Source organism: Thalassophryne amazonica, chromosome 18 (genome assembly GCF_902500255.1).
Source record: "Thalassophryne amazonica chromosome 18, fThaAma1.1, whole genome shotgun sequence".
Taxonomy (NCBI): Eukaryota; Metazoa; Chordata; class Actinopteri; order Batrachoidiformes; family Batrachoididae; genus Thalassophryne; species Thalassophryne amazonica.
The window spans coordinates 68,493,097-68,513,193 of NC_047120.1; the positions used below are offsets into that span (position 1 = coordinate 68,493,097).

The following is a 20,097-nucleotide window of genomic DNA, read 5'->3' on the forward strand; positions in this document are numbered from 1 at the left end:
TGGAAGCACCCAAAAGACAAACTTGTTCTCATGCAAAGATATTGACATTACCAAACACCTCTGTCCAGGAAGGAACCTCATGATTCCATACGTTCTTCCCAGAAATCCCTCAACCTCAAAGGCTGAGCTCCCCAAGATATAATGCCACTTCCAAGATAAAGGAATCCCTCAACAAGTTCAGAGCTTTCACTGCATATAAATACATCCATGATGAATCTCGGAAGTCGCTGAACACCTGGACAATAGTCTTGTGCCAGTAAAGTCCCGAGCTCACACACACTCAGCTTCTCACTCAGACTTCTCAAGTGCTACAATCAGGGCATCCACTGATTCCATGAAGCTCATAGCATCGTCCGCAAAGTCACAGTCAATGAACCTTTAATCACCAATGGTAGAATTCACTTGGAAAATGTCCATTATGACTATTCTGCCAAGTATAGGCCAGTTGTCCTGTCCAGCAACTTACTGGGGACTTCACAAATTCTTAAACTGCAAAATAAAGGAGCAAGATCAACTGAGTAACTTTGCAAAAATCAACATGGACTACAGAGAGATCCTGCAAAGATTCACACTGGTGTTCAGTGACTACTCGCAGTAATGGGATGCAATCGACAGCTGACTTCTTGGGCGTGACATCAGACTGCTCCGGTTGATAAGCAGCTGACACTCAATCACACAGAGAATGACTTCTGCATGTTACCGCTGCCCAATGTGGAGAACAGAGTAACCGTTGCAGTTCAGCCAGTTATGCTTTCCTTTACACAGAAGTCCTTTCTTCCAGTCTGTTGAGATGATAGCCATCTCTCAAATGGCAGCAAAGACGACGTGGAACCGTAGAGGAACAACATCTCCACCTGCTTGAAGATGTTCAGCCGAGATATCACAGCTCTCTGCAGCATTACACACTCTCATCTTTTAACCCATCACCTTTGAAATTTCACTGAGTTTTGGCTGTTTGCACCCGATTGGTGGATCAGCTGCCTGAACCCTGGTAACAGAGATACCCAACATCCTGACAAGACAATCAGCCTGACACAACTGCTCCAAGTAGTCAGCCGAGTGGGACGGTACAACACAATAGGGCACTGCAGTCTCATTTGAACCCTGTGTGATATCGCAGGATTTAACCACTTATGGGGACCTGTGCTCCGTTGCGCAATTATACACAGCATAAGTTCAAATGGATAAATGGTGAAATGTTTTTTCCAGCTGCAATCACCGAAGCAGGAAAACTATTTGGTTTTTTCGGTTCCCAGTGAAGAAGAAAAGGAGAGGCAGATGGGAGACGCGGTGTTGGTAAGTGTTAGCCCACACAGCTAACCAGAGTAGCTCCGTTCTGTTGCCTGCAAAACCGCCTCGACACGTTTGAGCTCCGAGTCATAAACAAACTGCAACACATGTCCACTTTCCCACCACATCCTCACTTTTTCTTTGTATTTTCACTTTTTTTGCATGTAATTTTCCCAAAATCTCAGAGAAAATGCCGTGTTTCTGTCCCCCGCCGCAGGAGGTGGTAAAATCACAAGTCAGAATTTCAATACATCCACTTGGAAAATGATTCACAATATTAATACCAGCATTTTGGCATCAAAGTTAATCCTATATCTTGAAAATAACCCCCCACCCCTTGAATGTAACAAAGTATGCTCTATTTTCAATTATCTAGCTATTCCGCTATGTGTAAAGTTTGTCCATGCTCTTCAAAAACTTTAATAACACAATCCTTTCACAAAGGTTTTATTTCAGTAACACTGTGTGAATAACTTAGGAGGAGGCCATGCTCTTCAAAACCTTTAAAAACATAAACCATTGTCAAAGGTTTGATCAAATTCTTTAGCCTGAGATCTTGCTTTTGGCTTGGTCATGACACTTGATTTACTACAACTTGCCATGCTGTGACTTGAAATTACATGTGTAATTGCATGATCACTGTAATACACTCAACAAAAATATAAACGCAACACTTTTGGTTTTGCTCCCATTTCTATGAGATGTACTCAAAGATCTAAAACTTTTTCCACATACACAATATCACCATTTCCCTCAAATATTGTTCACAAACCAGTCTAAATCTGTGATAGTGAGCACTTCTCCTTTGCTGAGATAATCCATCCCACCTCACAGGTGTGCCATATCAAGATGCTGATTAGACACCATGATTAGTGCACAGGTGTGCCTTAGACTGCCCACAATAAAAGGCCACTCTGAAAGGTGCAGTTTTATCACACAGCACAATGCCACAGATGTTGCAAGATTTGAGGGAGCATGCAATTGGCATGCTGACAGCAGGAATGTCAACCAGAGCTGTTGCTCGTGTATTGAATGTTCATTTCTCTACCATAAGCCGTCTCCAAAGGCGTTTCAGAGAATTTGGCAGTACATCCAACCAGCCTCACAACCGCAGACCACGTGTAACCACACCAGCCCAGGACCTCCACATCCAGCATGTTCACCTCCAAGATCGTCTGAGACCAGCCACTCGGACAGCTGCTGAAACAATCAGTTTGCATAACCAAAGAATTTCTGCACAAACTGTCAGAAACCGTCTCAGGGAAGCTCATCTGCATGCTCGTCGTCCTCATCGGGGTCTCGACCTGACTCCAGTTCGTCGTCGTAACTGACTTGAGTGGGCAAATGCTCACATTCACTGGCGTTTGGCACGTTGGAGAGGTGTTCTCTTCACGGATGAATCCCGGTTCACACTGTTCAGGGCAGATGGCAGACAGCGTGTGTGGCGTCGTGTGGGTGAGCGGTTTTCTGATGTCAATGTTGTGGATCGAGTGGCCCATGGTGGCGGTGGGGTTATGGTATGGGCAGGCGTCTGTTATGGACGAAGAACACAGGTGCATTTTATTGATGGCATTTTGAATGCACAGAGATATTGTGATGAGATCCTGAGGCCCATTGTTGTGCCATACATCCAAGAACATCACCTCATGTTGCAGCAGGATGATGCACGGCCCCATGTTGCAAGGATCTGTACACAATTCTTGGAAGCTGAAAATGTCCCAGTTCTTGCATGGCCGGCATACTCACCGGACATGTCACCCATTGAGTATGTTTGGGATGCTCTGGACCGGCGTATACGACAGCGTGTACCAGTTCCTGCCAATATCCAGCAACTTCGCACAGCCATTGAAGAGGAGTGGACCAACATTCCACAGGCCACAATTGACAACCTGATCAACTCTATGTGAAGGAGATGTGTTGCACTGCATGAGGCAAATGGTGGTCACACCAGATACTGACTGGTATCCCCCCCCAATAAAACAAAACTGCACCTTTCAGAGTGGCCTTTTATTGTGGGCAGTCTAAGGCACACCTGTGCACTAATCATGGTGTCTAATCAGCATCTTGATATGGCACACATGTGAGGTGGGATGGATTATCTCAGCAAAGGAGAAGTGCTCACTATCACAGATTTAGACTGGTTTGTGAACAATATTTGAGGGAAATGGTGATATTGTGTATGTGGAAAAAGTTTTAGATCTTTGAGTTCATCTCATACAAAATGGGAGCAAAACCAAAAGTGAAGCGTTTATATGTTTGTTGAGTGTAATATCAGTACTTATGCAGCTTTTTGACTTCTCTAACACAAGAACTACCAAGTCAGGAGCATTATATATCATAAACTTGAATGTTGTGTTCAATGCAGGGTTCATCAAGTCAAAACAATTACATTCTAATATTTTGAAAGATGTTACAATTACAGTATATACTGCAGTTTTCTTTTTTGCATAGGGTGTGTGTGGGTGGGTGGGGGGGGGGTGTCATGGTAGACACCCACTTCTTATATGAAATATCTCCCAAATTACACAATGCACAATCTCTGAAGTGGATGTAAGCATATTTGAAAAAAAGACTTCTTTTTTTTCTACCATTACCATCTCCTGCTACCCCGGAAGTAAAGAAATTACATCATATGCGTCATATTTTATGCCTTCAGCACCCGCCCTCAAACGAGACTGTGCTGCCCAATTACCAGTCAGAGCTGAGCTGATTCCTCTGTAAGCTGGGCAAAGGTGACAAATCCCCCCGTTACATTCTTTTACTGACTATCACCTCTTGGGCAATAGTGTGTATTTGTCTTAATTATAGTTTCTATAAAATTAATCAGAGATTAATTCTAAGATTATCCCATTTCTCTTGTGGTTTGAGACCAACAGTTGTTACTGAATAAGATAAACTGTTGCAAATGAAGCTACGTAACAGTATATTGTCAAAATCAACACCATTCCAATAACAACATACTCCATTTTTTCTGTCGTTTCTCTCCACCTTCAGCACTTTAACGTTAAGTCACGTTCTCTTTCCCACACGGTGTCTCAGTTGACTGAACAGTGAAGGAAGTGCAGTAGCTGGAGGCGATAAAACCACGTGTCTCTGTGTTTTTTTATTATTCCAACCACTATGACTCAGAGACAAACCTACAGCAGCTGATTTTACAGAATTAACTCAGGCTGAATTTGCATGTTACTGATTTTTGAACTTGACTTTTAATGTGTTTTTACCCATCAGGGTTTTTTTTACGGTTTAAGCTGCAGGTGTTCAGTTCTAATCGCTTCATCTCAAACCTGCAAAAGTACAACTTTTATAAAATTTTTCAAATGAGGCATCTCAGAATAACACTGTAGCACAAACATCACATTTATGGTGGCAAATCGAGGTCAGCACAACAGGGCCACAATGACACATTTTACACACGCTGAGGGAAATCATTCAAAAAAAAAAAACTTCAGGTCATGATTGTCGGCAAGATGTAGTGGATTAAAGTCATCCTGCATAGAGAATGACACCAAGCAACACTCCATGTGTGCTGCAATCTGAGCTTTTCTGTTCCTCGTCTGCTTTGGCGTGCGCGCACCTTTACGTACATGCACCGATACTGTGTGTGAGTGATGCCCTGTGAAACCATGGCTCCTCCCCCACATCCATAATGAGACGGCAGTAATCAACACCCAGATAACTCTGTGCAGAATGCACAGAGTACTGCAATGTTCTATTTTCTGGTTTACCGCAGTCCAGCATTAGGGCTCTCCAACTGGTTCAAAATGCTGCAGCCAGACTTTTGAAACAAAGCAGAAAGTTCGACCACATTACACCCATTTTGGCGCCTCTTCACTGGCTTCCTGTCCCAGTGAGATCAGATTTTAAGGTTCTGCTACTAGTCTATAAAATTGTTCATGGACTGGCACCTCCCTACCTAGCTGACCTAATTAAACCTTACGTACCGGCCCGGGCTTTGCATTCTCAGGGTGCAGGACTACTTTGTGTCCCTCAGGTGAATAACAAGTCTGCGGGTCACAGAGCTTTCTCATATCATGCCCCTGTTCTGTGGAATGATCTCCCTGCATCAATAAAACAGTCAGATTCTGTGGAGACTTTCAAGTCCAGACTTAAGACGCAGTTATTTTCCCTTTCGTATGGCTAGCATACTGGCATAGTATAGTTCTATGCTTTTTACTCTTTTAATTAATTTTATTTGTAAACGAGCGGGCCGCGGCCTCAACTTTACCTAAATTCTGGGTCTTTTAGTGAAGTTTAGGGCTAGTGGCTGGCGATCACCTTAGTATTTCCTGTTTTTCTTGTTGTTTAATGCTGACAAATTATACAGTATTTGATGTCTTTCTGATGCCTGATTCTGTTTTTTCTCTCTGTTTAAGGTGCAGCTCCATCCACCTGATGGGGGTGGTATTTGTGCTGGAGACCCTCCTGTCCTGTCTCCAGCTTTTCCTGTATATTCGTTTTGTGAATTGTTCTGTAATTTATGTCTGTATCATGGCCCAAGCAGAGGGTCATCCCTTTGAGTCTGGTCTGCTTGAGGTTTCTTCCTCAGAAGGAGTTTTTTCTTACCACTGTTGCTCTGGGGGTTAGTAAGGTTAGACCTTACCTGTGTGAAGCCTCTTGAGGCAACTCTGTTGTGATTTGGTGCTATATAAATGAAAATAAATTGAAATTGAAATTCATTCATGAATTTTCATGTTTAATGCACAGACTTACGCGGGCATTCACGACTACGGTCTCTTTATAAAAGTGGGGCGGGGCAGCGGGATCACAGGGCAGGACTAACACACACTAAAAAGCACTAAACACACACTATGTCAACAACAAACTGAAAAGCTCCAACCACAACACACAGAGGGAGCGTTGCTTCATTCTTGGCACAGAATGCCATTATGCCGCTGCAACTTTACATGGAATACAGTTGTTGGCTGCCTCGTGGTGGTTAAACATGAATCACTTCTGTACAAACAACAAAACAAGGTATATTCATAAAGAAACGGAGGATCTGTGCATGTAGCACATCACGAACCTATGTCATCTTTATGCACATGATCTTCTTACATACTGAGCAATACTCAGTTAACTGCAAATCCAAGTGTAGGTTGGCAAAACAACAAAAAAATCTACATGCATATTTCTCCTTGTGAGTGCAAACAGACATTTAAGTCTTGAATCTACATAAAGTTGTGTGCATGTGGCTCCCGGAGTTTCTTGCAGGTTATAATGTCGTCATAAGGTCACAGGGGTCACAATTAACGCCTGGGCTGGACTCCCCGCCCACTTTGTGTAGTCACGCTATGGAAAGCATGGACGTAGGTGGATGTGGACATGTGCACGTGCATGCAGCAGCTCAGTGTTGGAAGGTATCTACTCACGAGGCATGATGCCTTGGTCTGCCAGCTGCTCTCGCGTCCTCCTCTGCTGAAGTCTTAACTGTAGGACTGAAGCGTGCGTGTGTGGTGGTGGTGGTGGTGGGTAAACAAAAAGAGCAAAAAAGAGAGTGAGGGAGCGGGGATTAGTGAAGGAGAAAGATGTGGATAGGAAGGACAGATGGTGGGGGGGGGGTAGGAAAAAGCAGAAGCAGACTGAGAATTTAACCCACTTTAAACTTCATTTTGAGCTTTTAGAAGATTGAAAATAACTCGTGTCAACACATTTTGTCAAACTTCACAGTGGATTCACAATAATACTCTCAAGAACACTGGATGAAAAGTCGGTGACCAGAAAAAAAGAAACAGTAAACCTGTAATATACATGAGCTCATGACAGACTCTGACACTACAGCGGAGACAGACTGCAGTCTGAAGAACGTCCACAGAGGGCGCCTGCGTCAGCAACTTCAAATGATCAGTTTCATAACGTTAGCAGTAATTACAGGAACATTAACGTCACAGTCTAATGTACTTAAATATACGCTCAGGAAGCACTGAATTGGTGATCATGACTTAAACAGCATTTAAATGGATATATTGTAGGGGTCAGCCGATACAGATTTTTAAGGGCCGATACTGATACCGATCATTGACAAGGTTTGGAGAATGATACCAAATTTCAGGCCGATATTTGCCTGCAGAAAATTGTTTCAAAAAGGTGTCAAAAGGTAGTATAACACTCTTAACACATCTTTCTTTAAATGTTTTGCAGCATATGTTTAATTCACAGAACCTTTCAACATGACAATACAAAAAGCGCAAGGAGCCCTAAATAACATTTTTATGAAGTTGAACAAATCAATAAATCCAACGGACACAGTTCCAGTCTGCACTCTGCTGTCTTCTTCTCTGTCAGTCTGTAGGACAGCAGCCTTCAGCACTCACAGGCTGAACTTCTGACATCTAACAAATTAAATAGACCTGTGGGCAGGACTTTGCCTCAAACCAGAAAGCAGTGATTCATATTTTAAAAGAGTGGTTTAGGCTAAGAGCCCCTCTGTGACTACCAGTTCACACACATCAATGGGCCTTTGTGAAGTTGAATAAATGAAAATCACTTAAGATTTAAACTTTTTTGTAAATGACTATCAGAGCCACAACTTGAGGCAATTTAAATAACATATGATGCATATTTCATATTTCTGTTATATTTAATGTTATACGCAGATCATAAATAATCTTTAAAAAGTTAAAACCACACGAATGTTGGATGCACATAGTATTTCTTCAAAATAACTTAAAAATTAGTTTTTCTCCCTTCAACATTTTTGAGTGTGATTGCTTTTATTTATTTATTACAATAACCCTTTTAATAATTGTCTTATTTGAACAAAAGCTGTACCTGGACTGTTTTTTAAAGGATAAAACTCGGATGAAAAATTTTCTGAATCAGTTTTCCACACTTTGTTTCATAAACATAAAGGTGTGTGCTTTTTATGATCATTAGCTGCATTAACGAGCATTTAGCACTAAAGTCTGCTGTTCAATCATGTGGTCATTTGTAAACGGTCTGTACAGTTTTTAAACTGTTTAATGAAAAATATTAACTTATTATTTTCATGTGAAAATGAGTGAACCACCCTCTCCCTTCTCGCCTTGTTTAGCTCAAAGCCAGGATCAGCGACACATTTCTTTTGTCCTCCTGGATCTTGTTGGAAACACAAAGACTTTAATCTGTAAAATTAAGTCGCTGACTGGAGGTCTCTTTTTAACAAATGTACGCATGAATGGGGAACTTGGTGACCAGTGAGTTGCTACATCCAGCACTGCAAAAATGAACGGGCATATCGGCTGCTATAACTGGCCGATATGATAGCCGCAAAAATGCTGAATATCGACAGTGATAATCAGGCAGGTCGATAATCAGGTGACCCCTAATATATTATTTAATCAAGCAAATTATAACTACTTTGGGTGACGTAGAGCTCCAGAGACATTCCATCTGAAAAGAAAAATCACATAGTCTGAAGGCTCGGGAAAACGTTTTTGTCAGATTGGTTTGATAAATGACTAAAATGACCATTAAACAGACATTTCGCTCTTGTTTTGATACCGTTAATGTTTAAATCATGGCCACATTATTCCTTCACAGCTATACAGGACAACAACAATTAACAACAAGAGTCATCAGGACATGACATATCCCCCCCACCCCCGGTCCTCACAGATCAGTAAATCAGTAATGCTTCTGACGGATTGTTTGTTGCTGTGATGCCACTCTGAACTTCACACGGTTGTATACGTTTCTTTTATTTCTGTTTAGCACTCTTCTGGTTATTAATTGTATCTACTTTGAACGTTATTTAACAACAGTCCTGTTGTGAATCGCTAGCAGTTAGCATTTGCTAGCGGTTAGCTTTCACTAGCTAGGTCGACCCCTCCCCTCTCTGTTGTTACTTTTAATAGCTGTATCTTTTCTACCTGTTTAACTTCTGTTCATTTTTCAGTTGGACTGCTGTGAATTTTAAGTAATTAGTTTACTCCTGTCTAAAATCTTAGGAGCGGCTAGCATTTTTGCTAGCGGTTAGCTCGCGTTAGCTATTTCGGACCCCGTCATCATTTTTTCATTTAATTTTTTTACACTCCTGTTAGTTAATTAACTGTTTAGTGTATTTTATAGCTGCTGCTTTTTTACCTGTTTAATACTTCTGTTAGTTTTTCAGTGTAACTGCTGTGAATTTTAATACATTTATTTGCGTCTGTGTGAGCCTTAGGAGTGGTTAGCTTATCCATTATTGGTTAGCTCGTGTTTGCTTGGCTACATTCTTGAATTTCTTAGTGCACAAAGTACACTACTAATTCTACTTTACACCCTCCGTAAATCCTGCGTGACGTTGGAAGATAGGGTGGCTTTCTTAGAGAGCCGTGTCCATACGTTAGAGCAGCTTCTTAGCGCAGTGGAGTTAGATGTTACGGGCACTCCAGATGAGGTTAGTGTTGGGCCGGCTAGTGAGCCCATTAGCATCAGGTTAGAAACACCGGCTGTGGAGGATGGCTTTTGGACTGTGGCTAGGCGGAGGAAGCCCCGTAGGGCTTGGTGTCCGGTTGTGGCACCCCGATCACAATCGCCAGTGCGAACTATGAATCGGTTCTCCCCTTTGGATTTGCCAGATGTGAATTCTATGAGCCCACAAGTGACTTCCACTCCTGTCTCCAGGCCGAAACACCGGACTTTAGTGATAGGGGATTCTATCACCCGCAAAGTCACGTTACAGATGCCGGCGGACATTAAATGTATTCCTGGGGCCAGAGCTCCCGACATTGCATCTCATCTTAGGGTACTGACGTTGCAGAAGGTAAGACAGACTAAGGAACATGACATGAGATATAGTCACACAGTTATTCACGTTGGCACCAATGATATCAGGATGAAGCACTCAGAGGTCACAAAAATGGACATAGAGAGGACTTGTGACCTTGCCAGAAAGATGTGTCTGCATCGATTAATAGTCTCTGGTCCCCTCCCCTCCCGGGGTACTGATGAGGTGTTTAGCAGGCTGACATCGTTAAATAGGTGGCTGGCACAGTTTTGTAGACAGCAAGGCTTTAGCTTTATTGATAACTGGCCTTCGTTCTGGGGCCGCCGTGGCTTGCTGATGCCGGACGGCCTCCACCCTACTGGGGAAGGCGCCGCCATCTTGTCTGCGAACACAGATAGAGCTGTACAGGGAGGGTAACATTAGAAATCTACAGCAGGCCATGGAGCAGGTGATTAGAGACCCTGCAAGGCTTATGACAACTGTAGGTGTGGAATCCATTAGCTTAGCGGGGAATTTAGTGCAGAAAATCCACTATGGTGATAGTGCAGTTTATTTGCCAGGGAGGGAATTTCAACAAGTTGAGACTGTGGCCTGCTTCCATAGTCGTATCCATAAAATCATAGAGGGATATGCTTTCCAAACTTAATACCCATTACTATATTGGATGATGTTGAAATTGAGGATGGCCCAGTGTTTGTTCCAGCAATAGCAAAGATTTCATGTCTGCTACCTACAACATGCGTGGATTGTCTTAAACCTAAACCTACTTCTAGGTATCTTATATATGCTACTCTGGAACCACCCCTAAACCCAAACAGTTCAACTGTCAACCCCACTGAGATCCTTAGACTGGGTCTCATTAACATAAGATCACGGTCCTCAAAATCATTGTTGATCAATGATCTAATTATTGATCATCACTTAGATATGATTGGGCTATGTGAAACCTGGCTTAAACCTACAGCTGTCCTCCCCTTAAATGAGGCCTGCCCACTAGCATATACATTTAGTCACGTCCCTCGTGATGTGAAGCAAGGTGGGGGTGTTGCTCTTATTTATAAATCTAGGTTTAGCTTATTAGATGTTGGGGGTTACAAATATCACTCGTTTGAGCATCTGATTCTCCGCTCTGCTCAGGATATTACACATTGCCAAGGTCAGAAGAATAAAAATCAGTCGTATTACTTTGTCACAGTATATAGGCCTCCTGGCCCATATTCTGAATTCTTAGATGAATTTGGTACGTTCATCTCTAACTTGTCAACTAGTGTAGATAACATTCTGATCATTGGTGACTTTAACATTCATATAAATAAGCCTTCTGATCCCCTCTGCAAATCATTTATGGAAACTGTGGATGCATTAGGATTTCGGCAATGCATTCGGGATTTGACACACATTAGTGGAAATACCCTGGATCTGGTTCTCGCACGTGGTATTGCTGTCATGAATATTGACATCATGCCTCTTACATCAGTGGTCTCACAACACACACAGCGATATTGGGCCAAAAAAATCCAACATGTTAAATATCCCCGATTATATGTGGGAAATATCCCACTCTTGGGCCAACTGTGCTGGAAACTATTAATCTTTCTTTGACTTTTGGATCTGTTCCTAAACGTTTCAAATATGCAGTGATTAAACGATTACTTAAGAAAACTAATCTTGACCCTAGTGTATTGACAAACTATCGGCCGATATCAAATCTATCATTTTTCTCTAAAATTCTGGAAAAAGTGGTGTCACGGCAGCTTGTAGACTATCTTACTGAGAATAATCTCTTTGAGCCGCTGCAGTCTGCTTTTAGAAAATATCATTCCACAGAACAGCTCTCACTAAAGTGGTGAATGATCTTCTGCTTACAATGGATTCGCACACCACTACGGTTCTGGTGCTGTTAGATCTCAGTGCTGCATTTGATACAGTGGATCATCATATTCTACTTGATAGGCTGGAAAATCATTTTGGGATTACTGGGAGTGCCCTTGCATGGCTGACGTCATACTTGACCAGCCGTTCTCACTGTGTTTTGTACAGTAACACTACCTCTAACCTTAGTGACATGAAATTTGGGGTTCCACAGGGGTCTGTCTTAGGCCCTGTGCTTTTCTCCCTGTATATAGCACCCCTTGGGCACATATTGCGGCGTTGTGGGATTACCTTTCACTGCTATGCAGATGATGCTCAGTTATACATGCCGATATCTGCTGGTAATCTCATTCACATAAAATCCTTAAAAGATTGCCTTGCAGCAGTGAGAAGTTGGATGTCTAGAAAGTTCCTACTTTTAAACTCTGATAAGACTGAAATGATGGTTCTTGGTCCAGTGAGACATCTGCATCAATTTGACCAGTTAATGCTCAGCCTCGGCTCGTGTGTCATACATCACACTGACAAAGTGAAGAACCTTGGGGGTATTTTTTGATCCTTCGTTGACCCTTGGCCTTCACATTAGAAATATTACTAGGACTGCTTTCTTCCACCTGCGAAATATAGCGAAGATTCGTCCCATCCTGTCTATGGCTGATGCTGAGACCCTGATCCATGCATTTATCTCTTCTAGATTGGACTACTGCAATGTTCTATTTTCTGGTTTACCGCAGTCCAGCATTAGGGCTCTCCAATTGGTTCAAAATGCTGCAGCCAGACTTCTGACACGAAGCAGAAAGTTCGACCACATTACACCCATTTTGGCATCCCTTCAATGGCTTCCTGTCCCAGTGAGATCAGATTTTAAGGTTCTGCTACTAACCTATAAAATTATTCATGGACTGGCACCTCCCTACCTAGCTGACCTAATTAAACCTTACATACCGGCCCGGGCTTTACGTTCTCAGGGTGCAGGACTACTTTGTGTCCCTAAGGTGAATAAGAATTCTGCGGGTCACAGAGCTTTCTCTTATCATGCCCCTGTTCTGTGGAATGATCTCCCTGCGTCAATAAAACAGTCAGATTCTGTGGAGACTTTCAAGTCCAGACTTAAGACGCACTTATTTTCCCTTTCATATGGCTAGCATACTGGTACAGTTTTGTTTTATGCTTTTTACTCTTTTAATTCATGTTGTTAGTAATTGGAGCGGGCCGCAGCCTCAACTTTACCTAAATTCTGGGTCTTTTAGTGAAGTTTAGGGCTAGTGGTCGGCGATCACCTTAGTATTTCTCTGTTTTCCTTGTTGTTTAATGCTGGCAAATTATACAGTATTTTTTGTCTTTCTGATGCCTGATTCTGTTTTTTCTCTCTGTTTAAGGTGCAGCTCCATCCAGAGATGGGAGTTGTATTCGTGTTGGCGATCCTCCTGTCCTGTGCGCCAATTGCATTTCTTGTATATTCGTCCGTGAATTGTTCTGTAATTTATGTTTGTATCATGGCCCAAGCAGAGGGTCACCCTTTGAGTCTGGTCTGCTTGAGGTTTCTTCCTTAGCACTGTTGCTCTGGAGGTTGGTAAGGTCAGACCTTACCTGTGTGAAGCGCTTTGAGGCAACTCTGTTGTGATTTGGCGCTATATAAATGAAAATAAATTGAAATTGAAAAAACAAAGTGTCGGTGCATCACCCAAGTTACACACTTATGTTAAATATTAAATTGGCCAACTGGTTCTTGAGATATCGCAATAACAAGCGAAAATGGATGGACATTATTATTGCTTTATCTCCCCGTATTTCATACTGGGGTTATTAAAAAAGGGTAATAAAAACAGGAAAACTACCAAACCGACAGAAATATGAAGCTTTCTGTGGTGACCAGCTTCGTCCCGACTCTCCAAACAAAATTAAAACACACGGCACCAGATCTCGTCAATCTATAGTGCACAGTCTAAAGTGCGCAGCCATGGTTTAATTGAGGTGCGACAAACTCCATTTTTGCCACTTACAGGGTGAGAAATCTGAGTGCAAGGAAAAGTGCAGGGCACAAAATTATTAATTAATCATAGGTAAGCTTTGGGAGCTAAACCAAGTCAGATTTATTAAGAGGTTTTCTGGCTTTTAAATGGACCTGTATGCAAAAAACCAAAGCGCGTGAGTTGAGAGAAGCCCCCAAAGCTCCCTGAGGTGAAGCAATGAAGCAGCGTGGTCAGCTTTGCATTTTTACATTAGCATTTTTTAAAACTTCAATTATTGTTTTCAGTTGAGTTTTGTCGGGCGTGTGCGCATCGTGAGGTATGTCTGTATATTGCGCCATATAAATACTCTGCGTATAAACACTGTGCTTTATTTTACGTCTGGTTTTTGGTGCAATCCCTGATTGCTGCCTCACAGTCTGCAATGCACCAGACCTCATTTTAAGACGAACACACGCACTAGAGTGCAGATGAATGCAAGTGCACTTCCGATTTAAACAACGTGAGCGGCGGCTGTGAAACTGACAACTGCTTCAGCTGGAAAAAGGCAATGACATGTTGCACTGCTTTGTCCCACGTGGACCCACAGAGGGTTCTTCTGACCTGGCTTTGGAGCGCTTGTATGAGCTTGACTACATCCGTTCTACCGCTGAGCTTACTTTCCCATCTGCTACACTGCCCCCTACTGGTCATGTGCCAAATGCACCAAGAGATTACCAGATATGGAGAGCAGGAATCCTGCACATATAATATGCATGTGTTGCTTTACAATGAACCAAATGCAACAATCAATGCTCGGGTGTGTAGCTACACTTGCTACAAAAAATAAAAATAAAAAAACAAGCTGCTTGCTCACGAATAGTTTTGCGAGCAGGATGTCGGGGATGATAACACAGCTCCTGGCATTTAAACAGATCAGCTCGACAGTGTGTGGTCCCTGTGTGCACATTTCTGCACGCTCAGAGTGCGTGTGTGTGGAAGTGGTCTAAGGTGGGAGTGCGCGGTTCATAAACAGACTCTCCCCCGTGTCTGTCTGTGACTCTCTCTCTCTCTTTCTTTCTTTCTCTTTCTTTGTCTGCGAGCGTGTTTTTCCTCCAAACTCTTATCTGAAGGTCTCCCGGCGAGATCCTGGATGTGACACACAAGTATGAAATGTTCCTGCTTTCTCCGAGGCCCACTCACGCCGTGTGCTTGTCTTCTCACTGTTAATTATTTCCCACAGGTGGTTTATGGTGGCGGCATGAATCCAGCGGCGGCAGAAACGCAGCGTTCACTGTAAAGCGTGGACGCTTGTTAATTATTCGCAGTGAGACGGCAGCTCTGGAGCTGGAGATGTCCATACTTTGCTGACTGTTCTTCTGACTCCACACGTGGGATTTTCCAGAAGGTCAGGGGTCAAACTCCTTCTTCCAAAGATTAAAATCTGCTGTTACAGTCTGATCCTGTGACCGCCATCAACATTTCTCCACTCCAGAGCTGATTTGTGTCCACATTTGACAATAAAATTTGACTCCTGTGAGGACGACGTCGCTCCGACTCAAAACAGACAGAAGCCTTTTCTCCCCCCCGCACACTTTTAAAGTCATTTATCTGGTGCTGAAGTCGTTTATCTGGAGCTGAAGTCTGCGTTTGACAACTTTGCTGCTGTTTCTTTGTAAATCTTTGTTTTTTGTTCTGATTCTCTCTGCAGCAGGTCGGGTCATCCTTGTGACTCTGTGACGTTTCTCTGGTGAATGCACGTATTAACGATTTGAGGTACCTGCTCATGAGGCTGAACGTGTGTCACTCAGACGCCATTCACTCTGTGAGAATTCATGCTGCCACACAGTAACGGGTTCTAATATTTAAAAAAGGTATAAAATTACTAATAACTCCATTACTGTTGTGGAGTACACACAGGAACATCTTAAATGTCGTGGTGCAAAACTGAAAAGTTGCATCACCTCAAAATACCGAGTCCGACACGTGTACGCTCAAAGTTTACAGCGGTTTAATTTACTGCCACCTTTAAGGATGACGAGCTTGAAACCTGAAGTGTTTGAGCTTTAATAACTTTAAGATGAACCAAATGTCAGCTCAGGCACCACTAAACGTCTCTCCTGGGAGATGCCTCCATTATGCAACACCAGGCTCCGCCCCTTCACCTGACATCTGTTATCATTTACAGTGTGTGTGTGTGTGTGTCTGGGGTCACGACCCGCCAGCCGTAACGTCGTAGAGAGCAAACGTTTATCATCAGCTCAGGATGATTTGTTATACAGTTTGTTTTTTCATTTTCTATTAATGTGGTTTATTGTAAACGACAGCAGCACTCAGAGTTTAGACGTCTGCAAATATCATGCATCATTTATTTTAGTTAGCCTGTGTGTTGTTTTTTGTTTTTTTGAGAAACTCATATTTTTACAGTCACATTGTTACTGGCTGACCGCTGGCTGGCTGTCTGTTTAGGTTCATGTCCATCAAAGAAATAAAGTAGTTTTTTTAATCCTTTGAAAACTAATTGATTTGTATTTTGCCTATACTAGTAACAGGTTGGATTTGGACAACAAATATGTAAATGAGTGAGTGAGTGAGTGCATCCCTGACAATTTGTGTAGAGAATAACTTAGAAAAAAAATGTTGTCATGTTGCAAGTCACCAAATTAAAAAGAATCAATAAGAAGGATGAAGTGATTAGTTTGTGGTGAGCGTCTGATGCACCACATCAATCCCCAAAGCAGTTTTGTGCTGCCTGTGTAGTATTCCACAGACCTTTTGATCTTCAGATTTAAGTCAGCAACCGCCAAGGAGAAACACGCTGCCCAGTGCGTATGCAAATACACAATGAAATATACCAGAAGTGAAATTAAAAAATAGACAGAATGTGCAGCTGTGGATGGTGCCAAAAGTTTTCCTCAATACTGCAAGTCAGTGATGGTCACTTTGAAACACCTTTGGTAGAAATACTGTTCTAGAATCCACATGAGAAAGAAGACATCAGAATAGAAGCTGATGGACACAAGTGGAAAGTAAAAACATAATTAAAGAACAGACAATTCCTGGCTGGGGATGGCGCTAAAACTTTGTCAGTACTTTGAAATGTCTAAAATATCTGTGTTTCAAACATTGCTCCAGATTTTGCTCAGGTGGTTTTGGATCAAACTTGCAGAAGAATGATGTCCATACATGTCAACCTAACCGGATTGTCCGTAAATTATACAGATTTTTCCGAGTTTCAGAGTCATACAGACGTACAAATAATGTCTTATGGATATTCAGGGTTTTCTGTTGTAAAAGTATTTATTTTACAGTTGTTTTTCTTAACTACGCGGACTTTCGGCCAGCCATCCACCATCTTTGTACTCCTCATAGAAGCTGTGTGATGATGTGCGCAATGTGAGCGTCCAATTGGAATTGGTCCACCGTCACATGGTTTTCCAATATCCAATTGTAGTGCAGAGCAGTCTCAGATGGTAGGGCCAAAGATTGTTATGAGCAGTGATCTGTTACTCTGAGTTCTTGTTTCTGTAAAAACAGAACAGCTGTGTGACACTATATTCACGGGAAATATATTGAGTTTGTACAAAATACCTACATTGTACTTGTAGACATTGATTTTATTGACAGCAAGCAATTTTACTGTGGAGCAAGAGGATTTAACTGTGGAGGACGTCCACCATAAAAGAGCCCATGGAGAGCCCTGGTGTTAGTTTTTAATATATGGACAAAACCCCAGTTATGTGATACCGCTATGCAGTTGTGTGTACTGTAATAAAACTGATTTTGGTGCGATTTAGGAGGTTATAAGGATTTTGTGTTGATTTTATCACTTGGTTATACAGGTGGACCTCAAGGGGTTGACATGTATGGATGTCTGCTGTTTATAATGAACTGTGGGTCACGATGCCCAGTGGACCTATTATATGTTATTTTAACCAGCTGATTCCTCAACCCCGGTGGGTTCGATTCAAAGACTGAAATGAAAACTTCATCTTCACGAACAAAGCTATCACCTGCCACCTATCCCGGATTCCAGACAACTTTTGGGTGCGACTAAAGCTGCCTAAAGAAGTTACAGCTACTATTACTACTACTACTACTACTGCTACTACAACCCCAATTCCAGTGAAGTTGGGACGTTGTGTAAAATGTAAATAAAAACAATACAATGATTTTCAAATCCTCTTCAACCTATATTCAATTGAATACACCACAAAGAGAAGATATTTAATGTTCAACCTGATAAACTTTATTGTTTTTGTGCAAATATTTGCTCAGTTTGAAATGGATGCCTGCAACACGTTTCAAAAAAGCTGGGACAGTGGTATGTTTACCACTGTGTTACATCACCTTCCTTCTAACACCACTAGGGATGGGTATCGAGAACCGGATCCTTTCAGGTATCGTTAAGAAATGATTCGATCCACCGACATCAATAAGCTTTGTGCTTAACTATTCTGTTATCGGTCCTTCAGAGTGGCTGTTGTTTTGGCGGTGTTTGTCAGGAAAATGATCATTTCTCTACACTGATTACAGACCCTGCAGCGGGTCCTTAATCAACTTTTCTGCAGCGCGGCTTTGCTTTGAACCTTGAACCAATCGAAGCAGTGGTTCGCAGATTGAAGCAATGCTTCGATCGATTGCTTCGTTTATTTCTTTCTTTCGCTTAATTTTCCCCCGCTAAAACCCCAAAGAGCATACGTCTGTGAGTATTATTTACCTTTTCTATGTTAAACCGACCTGTTATGGTCTTCTGAAACAGTTGATGTATTTTATAACTTAAAAACGGGAACGATGCTAACGCGTTAGCATGTCTATGGCATTTTCAATGTTAAAAGTTAGCATTAAGCAATTGCAGCCGTCATCACGTTCGGGTGCATTTGTTTTCAAATTGTAATATTCCTTAAATTTATTTTTGCATATATATTAATAATCTAATGATTATTATACACAATTTTGGAGAAAGAGACAAAAAGAACCTGAATAGAAACAACAGAAAATATATAATAGCAACTAACAATGCACATAAATACATACAGAAATAAGTGTTTCCTGTAAACACCTAGTGACTCTCACACCTCCATTTCATCTCTGTCTTATTTAAGTTTAATGACAGTTTGTTTTGGTCAAACCATATTTTCAGTTTGTTAATTTCTTTAGTGATTTCCTCCAGAACTATCTGCCAAACTAGAAAACTGCTGAATCCTAGTAAGAGCAGAATACTACTGGAATGAATTTGAATAAGTTGTATTTTTTTTTTCTCACCTAAATGGATGCTGCACTCACTGCAGTTTATCGTTTGGAATTGTCCCAGATTGCATTTCAGAGTTTCTAGAATTGAAACATTTTCGTGCAGGTGGTGTTGGGGGGTAATTTTGGGTTTCAGCTTTTTTTGTTTTTCACCACTTTCATCCCTGAATATGAGTTGTGATTCACTTTTGTGCGGATTAAAGTTACTAACAGGGACTCCTGTCTCATTGCGAGAAAGAAACGAGAATCGTCCTCCATTCTGTTCACACAGCTCCAAACGTTGCGCGGCTCTCTGACAAGTCAAGATAGAATGATAGAATTCAGTCTGAATTAATAACTTCAAAGCAAAACACAGTTTTGTTTATTTTTATTTATGTCCAGAGATCAAGGATACAGTGACTAATTTCATATTTATTTACTTTAAGACTCAAGGAAATACATAGAAAACCTGTAAAACCTACTTTTAGTACAAAATTCACGAGGTATCGATAAGGGAATCGATAAGGAATCGGCTCGATAAGCAGAATCGATAATGGCATCGATATCGATAAAATCTTATCAATACCCATCCCTAAACAACACTCAATGTGTTTGGGAACTGAGGACACGAATTGTTGAAGCTTTGTAGGTGGAATTTTTCCCCCATTCTTGCTTGATGTACGACTTCAGTTGTTCAACAGTCCGGGGTTCTCATTGTCGTATTTTGCACTTCAAAATGCGCCACACATTTTCGAAGGGCGACAGGTCTGGACTGCAGGCAGGCCAGTCTCTGGATGGCAGCATGTGTTGTTCCAAAACATGGATGTAACTTTCAGAATTGTTGGTGCCATCACAGATGTGTAAGTTGGCCATGCCATGGGCACTAACACACCCCCATACCATGACAGATGCTGGCTTTTGAACTTTGCACTAGTAACAATCTGGATTGTCTTTTTCCTCTTTTGTCCAGAGGACACGACATCCATGATTTCCAAAAATAATTTGAAATGTGGACTCATCAGACCACAGCACACTTTTCCTCTCTGCATCTGTCCATTTCAAATGAGCTCA

At 41.8% G+C, this 20,097-nt stretch overlaps 1 protein-coding gene across 5 annotated transcripts in view; it reads right to left on the reverse strand.

Annotated features, from left to right (window-relative positions):
* myocd (myocardin) overlaps positions 1-20,097 on the reverse strand; it is a 72,739-nt gene that overhangs the window by 47,751 nt on the left and 4,891 nt on the right. For 3 of the 5 annotated variants that reach the window (XM_034194044.1, XM_034194046.1, XM_034194042.1), the window contains exon 2: positions 6,660-6,725. The exons of 1 other annotated variant lie outside the window; for it this stretch is intronic. In XM_034194044.1, coding sequence (XP_034049935.1) covers positions 6,660-6,725 — 66 coding nt within the window. Of the gene's footprint in view, positions 1-6,659; positions 6,726-15,000; positions 15,084-20,097 lie in introns of those variants that run through there. One more of the 5 variants, XM_034194047.1, reaches the window with a different exon arrangement.